The sequence below is a fragment of the Pteronotus mesoamericanus genome, unplaced genomic scaffold (genome assembly GCF_021234165.1).
Source record: "Pteronotus mesoamericanus isolate MK-2021 breed Mesoamerican mustached bat unplaced genomic scaffold, CSHL_Meso_final scaffold_705, whole genome shotgun sequence".
Taxonomy (NCBI): Eukaryota; Metazoa; Chordata; class Mammalia; order Chiroptera; family Mormoopidae; genus Pteronotus; species Pteronotus mesoamericanus.
Window position 1 is genome coordinate 15,117,449 of NW_026555326.1, and position 16,457 is coordinate 15,133,905.

Sequence of the window (16,457 nt, forward strand, 5' to 3'; positions counted from 1 at the left end):
AAAAAAAGCCATCACCTGAGGATATGTTTACTGATTTTAGAGAGGAAGGGAGAGATAGAAACTTCTATATGAGAGAAACACCCATCAGTTGCCTCCTAGTCACCCCCTACCTGAGATGGAATCTGCAACCCAGGCACGTGCCCTGATCCAGGAGCAAACCTGCAGTCTTTCCGTGTATGGGGAATGACACTCCAACCAACTGAGGCACTTGGCCAGGGCTATCACATTTCTTTTTTTCTTTTAATAATTCTCTACTCCAGGTTAATATTAGATGAGTTTACTTAGTTGCTTTGTGTCAAGCCTGTAAGAACAGAGGGTAAAAGGACTTTTCTATTTACTTTGCTACCACAGCTATTTCCACCAGGTTGGATTTCAGCCTTTGGAGTTGTGTGTATTTAAATAAATAGGAATAAAATAATGGAGAAATATTAATATGTGTGCAAAAAGGTAAATATTGATATGGCTACTCTCTATGAGGGACAGATGTGTCCTCTGAAGTTATCCAAAGTACTTTCTTAAGAAGCATCTATAAAAAAGAGCCTTTATTTTTTGCTGTTTAAAGTCTCCATATTTTGCTGAATTGTTATTCATTGTTGGCACCTGCTACAGAATGGGGACGCGAACAGATAATCTCTGGAGGCAGCCAGAAATGTTTGGGACAGGTGGGAAAATAGTCCTAATCAGTTGCTTTTTAAATGAGGATAGCCTTGCCCTGACTAGTGTGGCTCAATTGGTTGGGTGTCGTCCCACAAAGTGAAGGGTTGCCCATTTGGGGCACATACCTGAGTTGCAGGCCCAGTCTCCCCGTTGGGGCACGTGCAAGAGGCAACCAACCAGTATTTCTCTCACACATCGATGTTTCTCTCCCTCTCTTTTCCCCTCCCTTTTCCTCTCTAAAAAAATAAATAATACAAGGTCTGTCCAGAAGGTATCCAGCCATGTAGTAAGAAAAATAGAGACATTTATTGAAGAAGATACAAGAGACAATGTACATAGGACAATGGCGCCTCAGTCCCCTTCAGAGTAGATACCTCAGGACCTAATACAGTTCTCCCAATCGCCATTAGTGGCCCTGTCATATTTTCCTGAATCTCATTGATGGTCTGAAATCTCTTCCCTTTCAAAAGTGATTTTAGTTTTGGGAGAAGCCAGAAGTTGCAGGGCACTGTAGGAGGGCTAATTCACATGGGTGATTTGAAGTTTCACCAAAAATCTCTGCAGGAGAGGCATGATGCAGTGAGCAGGTGCATTGTTGTGATGACGCTGCCAGTCACCAGTTGCCCAGAGCTGTGGCTTCTGAATCATCCCAATAGCTTCCACTGAGGAACGTTCAGGCTTAACACAAAATTTGATGCAGATTCATTGCTCTACTCAGTCATTTTGAATGCAATGGCAGCACAGTACACATGCTCACTCAACAATTTCTACCGCCCGCACTGACTAGCACAGTGAAGTCCTCATTGTTCACACCTGTGCATTCCAGTCCACCCTCCTGGGCTGCCAGGTCACATCTATATCCATGTCACGCAAACCATTCTCATATTAACAATGGCTGGACTTTTTGAGGACAGACCTTGTAAATCTTTTTTTTTTTTTAAATGATGATAGCCTTTCTATTCTATTATAATGTCCTTTTTTAAGTCAAAGGTTAATTCCTAATTTTTCCTTCAGCCTGAAATGCGGACCAAGATACCTAGATTTCATTTCCTTTCTCCTCTGCATCCTTTCAATATTTAGCAGAATTTCTTTAATACCTTTCTCATAGATGTCTTTTATTCATTCGTTGTCTCGCTTATTTTCCATAACTAGCCCTATGATCTCTTTAGAATCACTCTTCATTCTCCTCTCAAATTTTTATAATCCCATTAGCTTGGATTTAGGGAAACTTGGACCTTAATTTAGCCTTCTTAATCTCCAACCCTATAGAGAGAGCAATGGTGTGTTACTGCCATCTAATGGAAAGAGAGCAAACTGCAGTGGGAAAACTGGCAGCATGTCTAGGGTGTTTTCTCAAGGATTTTTTATAACAGTCCACAGCGTGAAAAATGATGACACAGCAGTTGCCATCTTGAAATCTGTCTTTTCCTGTGGAAAGGGTGATTTATAACCTAATACAACTCTCATCACGAGGCCCCAGAACTATGGCTGGATCATGTCATTTAGAATCTTAAACTGTATATTAATGAATATGCTAGCAACAGACAATTGAGACAAATATCTCACCATTCAGTTATTTCTCAGAAGGCTTTAACTTTTTAAATATCAATGAATCCATAGTCTTTTGAAAATATTTGAGCATTGTATGCAATACAGGTGTCTAGCTGTAGAGCTTTAGTAATTTATATTATATCAGAAAGATTTTATAAAATTCCTGGATGTATTGCAGAAGCCAGTATAGGCTGCATGCCTTCCTGAAGATAGTTTACTCTGAAATGTAACTTTAAATAAACATTTCTTCAAGAAAACTGTGCCTTGCTTGATTTAATTAGTTTTGAGAATCACCTCCCTTCATAAAAACAAACACACCTTTCTGTGGTAACAGTTATAGCGAAGAGGGTCAAAATTTCATTTGTAATCATTGTTAATGAAATGTATCAACAAACCATGGTTGACATAACCAGATCTGATCCTAATTTTTATTTTTTTTTATCCTCACCCGAGGACATGCTTATGGATTTTAGAGAAGGGAAGGGAGGGATAGAGAGAGGGAGAGAAATATCAATATAAGAGAGAAACAGCAATCAGTTGCCTCCCATTTGCACCCCAACGGTGGATCAAACCTGCAACCTTTTGGTGTGTGGGACAACACTCCAACTAACCAAACCACACCAGCCAGGACCTGATCTTAATTTTTTTTCTCAGTTAATCTTTAGAGTCCTTCTGTTTTATCTTTTAATTCCCATGTAAAACAGAAAACATTGAAGTTGTACTCTCTGTCTCCTTGGCCAACTTCCTGAGTAGACAGTTGTTGCATTTTCCACCATCCCTGATGAGGCATCATAGTTGTGGCTTTGTCTCTGTTTTTATTGTTCTTTGGTATTCACACAGACGTCCTCATCCCATCCGTGGGACTTGATACTGTAGTCTGTTGTTGGAATCTATATTTTTTTTAGACTTGCAGATGATTTTGTTACTCAATTATGGCTGAGAATCACCGTTGGAAGCAACTATTTAGAAATTCTCAAATAAATTCATCTGAGATTCTAGAATAAAGCTATAGTGTTGAGTCTTTTGGTATCAAATTTTACATTTCCATTGAACATTTATATAAATTGCCACCAGGTGGCAAGTGCCTATTGTTTTTCCCCATCTGTGTTAAGAGAAAAGGAAGTTTGCATTGAGAAATGTCCGTCTCACCACCACTCCACAAGCAAAGCAGATGAGTAATGGTTTTCAGAATTCAGGTTGAACACATGGTTTTAAGAGTCCAAGGTTTTGGGTGCTGAGTGTTAGATTCGGACCCTATAAGAGGCCAAGATGTAAGGAATGAGACTACATTCTTGCTAGGTGTGTTGCTAAACAAATGGTTTTCATACTGCACTTGTCTTGTTTTAATTCTCCGCAACTCAGTCAGCCAGGCGGCAACCTCATTATTCATATAAGGACACTGGTACTAGGAGTAATCAAAGAACTTGTCCTTGGTCAGTCACAAGGTAAATGGTAGAGCCCAGATTGAAGCCCTGTCTAATTCTAGAGTGGCTTTTCATTGCTAGACCTGTACTTTTCCTTTGAGAGAGTGTACTTGGCCTGCAGAATTCTTCCATTTGAAGAATATAATTGGTCAGACTTAGGCAAGAAATAATAAACTAATCACCTTGTTTTAGTTAGCAAGTGAAAAATAAAGTTAAAAAAAAATTCACAATACCCAAGAAGTGCCAGCAACCCAAATGTCCACGAACAGATCAATGGATAAACAAAATGTGGTATATACATACAGTAGAATATTATTTGGTCTTAAAAAGGAATGAATTCTGTTGCATTCTACAACATGGAAGAATCTTGAGGATATTTTGCTGAGTGAAATAACCCAGTTACAGAAAGACAAATACTGTACAATTCCACTTACATGAGGTGCCTAGAGTACCCACATTCATAGAAACAGAAGGTAGAATGGTGGTTGCCAGGACCTGGGAGGAGGGGAAGGTAGGGAGTTGTTTAGTAGAGCTCCAGCTTTGCAAGATGAAAATGATTTTAAGGTTGTTTACACAACAAGGTAAACATACTTAACATTATTAAATGGTATACTTAAAAATGGTTAGGATGGCAAATTTAATGTTATGTGTCTTTTACCTCAGTTCCAAAACAAAACAAAACTATGCCAGTTTATTATCTTATAGTGAGAATGTATCTAGCAGACTGAACATCCGGTTGCCAGGTGTGACCAATGTGCCCTCTCCCCGTAGATGAGCCTTGTGGACCTGAGGCAGGGGGAGAGGAATTGGATTTAGGGATCCAAGTCTACTGCCAGAGTGCCCCTGTGCTGGGTCAGGCAGGTCATGTCCATGAGCCAAGGTTTCCTTTTCCATGCTTGGGAGAGGGTCCTCCTATGGAACTGGGCAGTTTGAAACCTGCTGAGGCAATGTAAGCTCTGGTCATCAACATATGATGATATGTTAAGGAGATTCACTCCAAGACAGGCACATTATCATTTGCAAAGTCTACACCTAGCACCAGAATTACTTCCCCTACCTTCTGAATCACAGACTATGAGTCACTGTATCATCTTGATTCAAACTAAAAATGCTTCCTACATGACATTTTTTTCAATGATTCAGATTGCCTTCTGATTTATGTGCATAAACAAGTAGGATTACTAGTTTGGATTAACTATTGGGAAGACATATTACTTATTGTGCATGTAAAAGCCAATTAGCTCATCAAGGTGTCAGTGTGTTGTTGATAAGTGAGAATCGTAGTTTACATTAAAGGATAGTTAGGTGTGATAATATTCATTTTGAATTATTTTAAATGGTACATTTGCAAGTGAAACAGCCCACTAAAATCACTGATCTTTTTAAACTGGAGAATGTCAAAGCTCTTTAAAGACTGAATCATTCTGTACCCAGCTTCAACAATTACTGTATCATAGACAATTTGTTTTATCTATGATCCCCACCTACTTCTTGCACTTTTTAATAAACAATTTGTATAGGCAATACAATATGGTTGGACTGCTCCAAAATGGGATTATAATTGTTCAATAAAGGATGTCTTACTTCTGGTCAAAATGACAACATAGGTAAGCACAACTTGCCTTCTTGCACAACCACATCAAAATGACAACTAAAATATAAAACAACCATCACTCAGAACTGTGAGAAATCAAGTTGAATGAAAGTCTGACAACTATAGAATTAAAGAAACCACACCCATCCAGACTGGTAGGAGGGGCAGAGACACAGAATGGGCTGGTCCCACATCCACGTGTGGTAGATAAAAATTCAGGAGAGATATCTCGGGGACAAGGAGTCCCCAGCCCCACAGCCCAGGGTTCCAGCACCAGGAAAATAAGCCCTGTAACTTCTTACAGCAAAAATGAGCACAGATTGAGTCAATGGAAGAAACTTCTAGAGTCCCAAGCAATTCCTCTAAAGAGCCCACACATAGACTTACTCAGATTCACTCTCTCTGAGCTCCAGCACCGGCGTAGCAGCTTGAAAGGCACCAGTGGCATGCAGGGAGGATCAGAAACGTCTAGCATCAAGACAAGAGCTGGGGGACAGCTTTACCCCAGACAGAAAGGCAGGCAGAGGACACTGCCCCTTTTCTAAGCCCTCTATCCACAGAGCCACAGACCAGCAGGCGGGTGGCATGTCTGAGACTCCATCAAGCTAGCTAACACTGTTCACCCTGCCCTGGAGATTCCCTAAGACTTCCAAGCCCACTCAAACTGCTACCTGTGATTTTTCCATATGAATGACGGGTCTTGGCTCATGCTTCACAACTTCCTAAATCCCATCAAACAAGCAACAGCTGACTTCAGTGAGCCCTGAGCCCCTGTTCCTCTTGCTAAGTAACCCAAGGCCTGGCACTAGCAGCCAGCCTAGATTCACAGCTTGGCTTCACCTGGGAATCTCCAAGCCCAGCACAAGTAACAGCCATCTCAGATTGCTTTATAGCTTATGCAGGGTGGCCCCAGGTAAAAGACAGGTTGGGACTGACCTTTGGCTGCACCACCCAGGAAACCCCAGAGCCTGTGTACCCAGAGGACAGCTACAGACCAAATTGGAGCACCATCACCCTGCCTCTCCACAGATGACCATCCACTGAGGTCAGAGGTTGGTGGTCAGTGGTCACAGTCTGTCTTTGCAACTGACTGGCCTGGGTAAATCCTACCCATTGATCTGCCAATAGCAACCAAGACTCATCTACAGAGGAGGGAGTATTCAGCCCACATGAAGGGTGCACCTTGAGCACCCAGCTTGGGAGATAGGGGAGGCTGTGTCACTGGACCCTACAGGACAGTTACTACAGCAGGCCATGCTACCAAGACACAGAATCAAAGCAGCTCTATCTAACACATAGAAACAAACACAAGGAGGCTGCCAAAATGAGGAGACAAAGAGACATGGCCCAAATGAAAGAAAAGATCAGAACTTCAAAAAAAGAACTAAATGAAATGGAGATAAGCAATCTATCAGAGGCAGAATTCAAAACAGTGGTTATAAGGATGTTCAAGGAACTTAGTGAGGACCTCAGTAACCTAAAAAAGATCCAGTCAGAAATGAAGGATACACTAATTTAAATAAAGAACAACTTATAGGGAAACAACGGTAGAGTGGATGAAGATGAGAATGAAATCAATGATTTGGAACATAAGGAAGCAAAAAACAACCAATCAGAACAAGAAGAAGAAAAAAGAATCCAAAAAAAAATGAGAGTGGTGTAAGCAGCCTCTGGGACAACTTCCATAGGTCCAACATTTGCATCATAGGACTGCCAGAGGAGAAGAGAAAGAGCAAGAAATTGGAAATCTATTTGAAAAAATAATGGAAGAAAACTCCCCTAATTTGATGAAGAAAATAGACATGCCAGTCCAGGAAGCACAGAGAATCCCAAACAAGATGGATGCAAAGAGACCCACTCCAAGACACATCATATTAAAATGCCAAACGTCAAAGATAAAGAGAGAATCTTAAAAGCAGCAAGAGAAAAGCAGTTAGTTACCTGCAGGACAATTCCCATAATAATGTCAGCTGATTTCTCAAAAGAAACTTTGCAGGCTAGAAGGGATTGGCAAGGAATACTCAAAGTCATGAAAAGCAGAGACCCACACCCAAGATTGCTCTACCCAGCAAAGCTATCATTTAGAATTGAAGGACAGATAATAAAGAGCATTCCGGACAAGAAAAAAACTAAAGGAGTTCATCATCACTAAGCCATTATTTTATGAAATGTTCAAGGGACTTACTTAAGAAAAAGACCAAAACTATGAACAACAAAATGGCAATGAATACATATCTATCAACAACTGAATATAAAAAAACAAACTAAGCAAATGAGGAGAACAGAGACAGAGTCATGGATACAGAGAGGGTTTTGATGGTGGCCAAATGGGAGGGGCATGTGGGGAATGGGTGAAGAGGTACAGGATGAAGAAGTTCAAATAGGTAGTTACAGAATAGCCATAGAGATGTCCCATACAGTGTAGGGAATGGAGTGACCAAAGAACTTGTAGGTGTGACCCACAGACAGGAACAATGGTGGAGGGATTGTCTGAGGGTGTGGGGGGCAGTGTGGAGGGGAGCAAAGAGGGGAAAATTGGGACAACTGTTGTAATAGCATAATCAATAAAATATAATTTTAAAAGATGTCTTTAACTGTAAAAACATACATACTCATGAAAAAATATAAATATGCATAAAGAAAAAAGGAGTTGCCCTGGCTGATGTGGCTCAGCAGATTGAGCACCAGCCTGCAAACCAAGGCGGGTTGCCAGTTCGATTCCTGGTCAGGGCATATGCCTGGATTATAGGCCCAGTCCCCAGTTGGGGCACATGCAAGAGGCAAATGATCGACATTTCTCTCGCATATCATGTTTCTCTCTCACTTTCTCCCTCCCTTCTCCTCTCTAAAAATAAATAAATAAAATCTTTTTTTAAAAAGAAAAAAGGAACAAATTTGGTCTTCAGTGACTTCCTCATGCTCTTAGAATATTGCAAAATTGCTCAACATGGTCCATATCCAAGGCAGACCTCCCTTCCCCTTCCCCGCCCCTCCCAGCAGCCCTTGGCCTGCCTCTCCCTGTGCAGCATCCTCCACCTGGAACATATGTCCTCCATCTTCGCTCTCCCCATTTCTATCCTTTCCTTCCTTGACTCCCCAGACCAGCCATTTGCTCCCAGAGACAGCATTTGCTTGTAACCGTGTGGTTCTCTGGATGGACTGCCAGCATCTTGAGGAAGCTTTGGATCCTCTTGTATCCTCAAAGGCAGCATTGTGTCTCAGTAAACATTCCCTCGATGACTCTCACCGTCCAGAGAGAACCGGCACTTACAATGTGGTGACTGCTCATCCTTCCAGAGGGAGTGGATGGGATAAGGTCTCCAAACCATAAGTAAAGCACAGTTAGAAAATTTCATGGAGGTTCATTAAAGTGCATACCAAGGAAGGAACAGGAGGAAATCAAATCATTCACGCAGAGTTTGTATGGGCAATATAGATAGGGGGGAAGTGGTTTGATTTGGTTTGTGATCTAGGATCATTAAGTATAAGGAACTGGTTGTGTCCTTACCTTTTGCAACCCATCTTATTTGTGGCTGCCTGTGATGTGAGCAACGCTGGGGCCTGGCTGCCTCAGGGTCACCCATGGGAACCCCAGGACATGCCGGCTTGGGGCTCAGATTCCAGCCCCATCCCACACTGACAGGAATCCATGTCCATCTCGCTGCTGGGGGGAGGGGGCCAGACCTCCACCCACGCAGGGCAAGGGCACCTGGCCTGGGAAAGGTGTTGGAAAGAGAGGCCCAACCAGGTAGTCACCAATGGCGGAGGGGCCACATGGCAGGGTAAAGACACAGCCTTGGATTCAGACAGACCCGGATTTGGGGTCCCGTTCAGCTTCTTAACTAGCTGGGGCTCCTTGGACCACTATTCTTACCAATATGAGCCTCAGAGGCCTCATCTGTAAACAGGTAAAAACACCTTGCAGCATCATTAGGATGAGAAAAAGTATCCTGTTTATAAATCACCTGGTAGAAGGTCCACAAATTGTAACCTTTATTTTTAGTTAATTTTCTACCCAAATGTCTACCCCATGTCTCTACCCAAAAAGGTTCTGTGGACTTCTAGGTAACCAGCAGGGCCAGTGGTGTAGCTCTTTGCTGCCCACAGATTTTGTTTTCCAGTGAAAACCCACGGTAACATACTACCGGAGACCCTTACCTCCAGCCCTGCCCGCAGCCCTTACCTCAAGCCGGCTGCACAGCAGGACAACTTGGAAACTTTACTCCAGGACAGACTCCACTGTTGTGATGCAGAGGGACCTGTCCACAGACATGTACCCTGAAGTAGGCTAAGTCCTGAAGTACGAGGTCCCCATAGCACCCACCTCATCATAGAAACCGTCATGGTTCGTAGTTGTCCTCAGGGGTCATCATCACCTTCCTCAGTAGCTTCTGGGAGCTTATAAGTTTTCTGAAGTCCACATCGGACTGAACTGGAATCCTTACGTGGTGCGCCAGTGCGCATTTGTGCCCTGCGGGGCACATGTGCTGCCCACGTGAGTGGAAGAAGCCGGCCTGGCCCTCCAGCGTGTCTCTCTAGCTTGTCCCACTCAGGCAGCTCACCACTTAAAAACCCTAACTGTGCAGCACATAAGTTTAAAAACCAGGGTGGGGCGGGCAAAATGGGTGAAAGGATCAAGAGGTACAAATTTCCAAATATAAAATGAGTAAACCACGGGGATATAATGGACAGCATGGTAACTATAATTGATAATACTGTATTGCACATTTGACAGCAGCTAGGAGGGTAGATCTTGGAAGTTCTCATCACAAGAAAAAAATTCTACCTACAACATATGGAGACAGATGTTAACTGGACTTATGGTGGCGATCATCTTGCAGTGTGTACAAATATTGAATCATTACGTTATGTACCTGAAACTAATATAATGTTATGTCAATTATATCTCAATAAAACAAAAATTAAATAAAAACCAAAGTGAAATGCAATTGCCCTCCCAATAAATTCCATTTCTTAAAAAAAAATCATAATGAAATATTAAAATGCAGCTTCCCATTACTCAGTATGCTATTTTTCTGTGGACATGAGGCAGTTTTATTAAGCACTTCGAAGTTATCTTTGATGAAACTCCATTGATTAAAAAATTCCATACACCTATGCTTATGTTTCATAAATTTACCAAAAAAGCTTAATTTTACTCATGTTTTGGGTTGTCACCTAAAACTGTGGGTATGGCCCTGACCAGGTAGCTCGGCTGGTGGAAGCATTGTCCCGTACACCAAAAGGTTGCAGGTTCAATTCGTGGCCAGGGCACATACCTAGGTTGAGGGTTTGATCCCTGCTCAGGGCATGTTTTGGTATGAAATAGGACCAGGCTGAGGTATTGTTGCTGCTATTTTGTTTTGCTTTGTTTTTTAAGTGGCATACATCTGCGGAAGACTGGAGCTAGGGATTGGCCCGTAACTGACATGGTACAGGGCTGGCTGTCCTCGCCCATGATTGTTTAAGCAACAGTCCACACAGACAGCCCACCTGGCAACCCCTCTGCTTGAGAGGCTGCCCTGAGCCCAGCCCAGCCCTTGCACACAGCAGTTTAAGGTCTTTCAATAGCACACTTCTGCTCCTGTGGAATCGGTTTCCTGCCTCTAGTCTGTACTTCTCATAGATACAGAGAAGGCTTTGGTGTCCTGTACCTCAGTAAATAAGGAAAGTGCTTTCCTAAGTGGCTGGTCCAATGACTGAGTGTTCCTTCCCATCCTCTACAAGAATCACCATCTGCTCTCCCAAATTCTTCTGGAAAGAGCACTGTAACCGTGTCATCCTAATAGCGATGCTGTGGAGAAGAGGGAGGCACCTTCTTCCACTTCCTGTTCCTTATGGCCACCCCTGAAACCCTCCGCGTGAGTCACATAGCCCAGACATCACGGGGGACATGTTTCCTGCCCCCTTTCTGCAAAGACAGGGGCCAACCTCAAAAAAGGATCTTCAGGGAGACAGGTCCTGTGGGTTCGGTAATGTGGCTTTCCTCCCCCCGGGGTGGGGCCGGGCAGCAGCCGCGCACAGGGGGCCTCGCACTTCAGTTTTCAGTCTGAGTTGCACAATTGCCACTTCCCTGCAGTTTCCCCCTCCTGAGCCCTGAGCTGTTTGCACAGCTCCTCCCATCCACAAAGCAGCCACAGGGTGGCTTTCCTCTGGCTAGAAGATGTAGGATGGCTGTGTTCCAAGTTTTCCTACCTAAGACCCTTTCTAGCAGGGGACTGACTTAGGCTATCTGTGATCAAGAAGAGCGCAGTGTTGCCTTTGTGATACTATTAACACCCTGTCCAATAAACAGGCTTCTGGTGAATAATGGCCCTTCCGTTTCCTTCCCCACAGGTCCGGCAGCTGGCGGTGATGGTAAACATGGCAGAAGCACCTACGCCTCTTCCAGAAACCGTTGGACTCGTTTTGGGAAATACTTTCACAATTAGTGTCTTTTGAGAAACTGCTACTTACTTCATAAACTAATCTGATTTTTTCCAGAGGTAATGTCATCCTGTGTTAAGGGGAGGCCCATTCCAAAATGGTCCTACTTAATCTTTCCTTAAATGACCCAGGAGCCCCAAACATAATTACGTCTCAAGCATATTTTTAGGAATTATTTATTTCAAACATTTACAATTTTCACTTGAAATGCAAAATATCTGATAAAAAAAAAAACATTGAAAAGCATATCATACTGACCCTTTGCCCCATATACAGACATCAGCCTTTGGTATTTGCTTTTAGATAATTAGGTAAAAAAATAAAAACAAGCTTAAAACTATTATTTCTCTCCAAAATGAAAAGTTGAGGTATTTATTTAACAGATGTGTGATCTCCACCCAAAAATGGTTTCTCTATCAATTAACAGTCTTGCTACATGCTGTTCCAATCCTTTCCTTCTAAAGCAGATCTTCCTTTCAGCCTGTTCATGAAACCGACAATGTTCCTTAATATATCATTAAGGTTGCAAAATAATATTGAATGTCAACTGTAATTGGAAAAAAATAAAAATTAGCAAATGAAAATCATTGAGGTTGCCATAGAAACACAGGTGCGAGCACCAAACCACACAGAGGACATGCTGCCGGGGGGACCGGATTCAGGGGCTGGCCAGGAGCGCCTGGTGCAGAGCCCGCCCGAGCTGCCCGGCTCGCTCCGCACGCGGCCCCGGCCCCGGCCCCGGCCCCGCCCGCGCGGGGAAGCTGGGCTGTGTGTTCAAGGTCTGAAGGACCGACAGTCGCCCCTGCTTGTCCAAATTAAGATAAATTTCTCACCAACTCCACCTGGAGCTGGGTGCCAGACTCCCCCCTGCTGACTCAACCTCAGAGGAGGCAATATAGCTCAGCACCAAAGCAGCAGGACAAGACATTCCTGAACGCTCTGCAGAAACCCATGAACCATGATCACTCTCAGTCTGCTCCACGGGGTTCTGTTCACCACCAGGTGGGCTCCCATCTTGGGCCCACCCAACAGCAGATTCCACCCCTTGTAATGGTGTTTCCTTCCCCAAACCCCCTCTCCACAGGAGAAGGGAAATGGAAACAAAGTGAGCCCAGAGCCTGGCAAAAAACCAGAGCCTAGGGCTCCATCCAAACGAATGGCTCTCTGAGTTACGCGTGGCTTTGTAGATACAGCCAATGCTACCCCCTTGACATTTGAAAAAAATGTTTTATTAATGCTACAAGAATTAAGGACCACTTTAGTTTAGACCTTGAACCAGCATATTTTTAACTTTTTCAACCCAGCAGGATAAATTGTCACGTTTAATACAAATTGTCACCATCCCAACATTTCACATCTGGCTGTGTGACCGACTGCTACAGATACTAGGTGAGTAACATCATCATTGAGGATAAAAGGCAGCCCATGAGCTGCAGAAACACAGGTAAGAATGACCTCTGGATTGGAACACGTGGTCATAGACCATAGATTCGAGGCAGAGAAAGCTTAGGGTGTACCTGTGTACACTGAGCAAAGCCCACAACCCCGAAAAGACAAGTACTTTTCCTTCATTTACACTAGCTTATAAAAATATAAAGGGAAAAAAAACCCTCTTCAATACAAAAAAAAACAAAAAACAAAAAACAACGTGGTTCCGTTACAATAATAATGAAAGCAATAACAATTTGGAGATCAAAGCTGCCTACCTCTCAGTGACTGTGAGTTATCTGGGTTTCACATCTTCCACTAGCACCTCTCCGCCTGGCTTTGGTAATATTACATGTGGGTAAAACCTTATAAAGAGTTAAAGAACCGTGGGCACAGAATCACCCTTTCTCATGCAGAGTCTCTCTCTTTTTTTTTTTAACATTTCCCTTTAACAGCATTTTTGCTGTTCTCAAAGAAACTTTACAGAAAAAAAAACAAAAACCACCTGCCTGATGTCTGTCGACTTAAGAAAGCTGCCTGAAGCAGCAACAGGTCTGAAACCGACAGACAAAGGCAGCAATGAAAATCACAACTTGCCCAAGATAGCAACAGTTTGAACCCAGCCAACAGTGAATAAAGCGCAGTCATTTTCATCCTTTGCCACCTGTCTGGTACTGGTGGTTGTTTTTCTAAAAGGGTGGACTACTAGAAAAATTTGTGGTCTGGTAAATTTTTGGTCCGTGGTTACACAACTGATTTGAATCATAGCTTCTTCTGGGACACCCTGTGATACTTAAAGGCACTTGTCTGGGTAACCACTCGCATCATTGAATTTTCAAAGCCCGAACTGAAAAGTGAGCTAAAGTGGTTAGTCTCAGAGTCACGGCTAGATATTTAGCTGGAGCTTTAATACTAACTGAACTGAATCACATTCAAGGAACTAAATAAAAAAAGGAAGGCACTGAGGGTTTCTTTTTTTTTAATGAACCTCCCTCCCTCTGATAACGAGAGCTGTCGGGGGTGGGGGTTTTCAGCTGACCCTGCTTGGTAGCCGTGGGAGGCCAGCTTCCCAGCACCGCCACCACAGAGATGGACACCGTGTCCTTCACAACGGCTGGGGGTGGGTAGTAACAAGCTGCTTTCCCCCAAATTAGAGGAGCAGCAGCCAATTTTTTTTTTTTTTTTTTTTTTACTTTTTAAGACAAAAACAAAATTTAGAATGAAACCAGACTCTATTCTCTGAGAAAGGAAAATAATTTTTTCTCCTCCCCCTTTTCGCTTGACTCAGTTGCATGCCAGACAAAGTCAATGTGCTTCTCCCCAAGTTATTTATATCCTGGCTCTCAGCTAATAAGGGATCGTCATCCTCTCAAGAAAAATAGTCAGCAGTTCATTAAAAAACAAATTAAAACACATTCCAGTTGGGTTCTTCTGTCTTTTCAGATAAATATTTCCTTCCGTTACTCAGGCTCAGGTGAAAACAAGATAAACAAGGCCAACATTTTGATCTCCCACCATGCCAATTCTCCTTTTGGGGGAGCGAGGGACGGAAGGAGAAAGGATACTGGTTTTCAGAGGCTGCATCCCCTTTAGCCTCTGCCCTCACACCCTCACTTCCTCTGTGCGTCTCTCCTCTCCTCCTGAAGTCCTGGGGTCCAGAGAAGGAAACTGAGTCAGTGCAGTTGCTTCTAGATACAGCAGGTGCCTAGAGTTAAGATTCACATTTAGCAAAATGCTAATGAGGAACTAATTACAATTCCACTTCAAACCATCTGGTCCTGAGATACTATTCACCTGCCCCCTCAGCTGTTTTTCCAGTGTGGGGAGGAAAGGCAGTCGAAAGCTTCTGCAGCCTGGGCGGTTGAAGAAGAGCCATCCTCAGGCCTAGAGAAACTGAAATGTGAAGGCACTTGGGTTTCAAGAGCTTGAGCTAGAAGATGAAACTGTGCAGTGGGCCAGGAGAGAGGCGACTGGAGGTCTTTGGATGGAAATCTATCCCATCTCCTGAGGGTACAGCTTGTGGACCTGTGTCAGGTGTGAGGGTGGCCAGCAGTTTGTCTGCACAAAGGCCAGGTCCAAGGCCTCTGCAGCCGCCCTGCTTTGCCCACCTCAATGTCCAGTGGACTCTTGACACCCCTCTCTGCTCAGGGCCCAAGTTCACCCCAATCCCTTTAAGCAGGGCTTTGGGGAAGGGTGGTTCAAAAACCCAACCACCTCTTCCTTCTGAACAGGTGCAGCAAACTATTTTCATCCAGCGTAGAACCTTCTGCGAGGCCCTTCTGTAAGAGTGAAGCCAGAGGCCCCACGCACCAGAGTTGAGCTGGAATGACAGTGACAAGCCAGCGTGTGCTTCGTCATCCACACAGTTCAGCAGGTGTGACACCCCAGGCTGCCAGGCGCCACCCAGCCAGCTACTGCGGGAAGAAGTAGTCTCTGTTGCTGATGTCATAAGGGCTCTGTGGACCCCTGGCATCTGGTTGGCTGTGCCTCAAGGTGTTGTCTGACCCAAGGCTGCTGGGGGACACTGGTGGGGAGATGAGGGGAACAAGCACTGGCGTGGGCTTGGGCCTCTCAGGGACCAGCTGTCCCAAAGAATAAGGCGGGTGCATGCTTGTCTTGCCTTCTTTCAGAGCCTGCAGCTTCCATGTCTTCTTGAACCTTCACACAGACACACAAAGACAAACCACACAGATGTTTAGTTCCCCCTCTGCTGTACCTGAGTAAAAACACCAACAGCTGGCCACCATGGTGGCCTTGCAATCCCAGGTTTCAGCTCAAAAGAGCGATATCTATTCCATCACATCTTCTTTTATCACCAGGAATTACATAATACTCTGAGGAGGTGGGGTTTCAAAAACCTCCCAAGAGAATATGTATGTACTGTTCGCAAATTTGCAACTGGAGATACTGAGGCACGCGTGGCCACAAGTGTCCCTTTATAGCACCAGGAACTTAATTTGTCCTGTTCCAGAGGTTGCCCATAGGCACACATCAGCCCCAAATCCATTTACTTAAAAGAGACAGAGAGCACATTATTTTAGTGGGGAAGGAAAATGGGCCTCTCAGTGAAATGAAGGCTGGCAGGAGGCACATAATTTGCACCGCCATTTCACAGCAGGAATGGGGCTGCGCAGCTCCCTGAACAGCCCTCCGGTTCCTCCTGCTTCCAACAGCCCCTCCTCCGCAATTCTCCCTGCACCCCCGGGTCCACTCCCACCATGCTGCTGAGTTCTCATGGGCTCAGCCGTGGGCACCACTCGGGCGTAAGTGACTCATCTGACAGGAAAGTCAATGTTAAACAGGAAGGAGATAGACATCTCTCTGATCACAGCTTCTTTCACCCTGCTCTGCTCTGGGTCCAAAGCTGTGGCGCAGTA

General features: G+C 44.1%; 1 protein-coding gene across 1 annotated transcript in view; it reads right to left on the bottom strand.

Moving 5' to 3' along the window:
• Window positions 1-11,863: 11,863 nt before the first annotated feature.
• IL6R (interleukin 6 receptor) overlaps window positions 11,864-16,457 on the bottom strand; it is a 48,723-nt gene continuing 44,129 nt past the window's right edge. Inside the window, exon 10 of the mRNA XM_054563167.1 lies at window positions 11,864-15,738. Coding sequence (XP_054419142.1) covers window positions 15,492-15,738 — 247 coding nt within the window. The 3' untranslated portion in view covers window positions 11,864-15,491. The remainder of the gene's footprint in view (window positions 15,739-16,457) is intronic.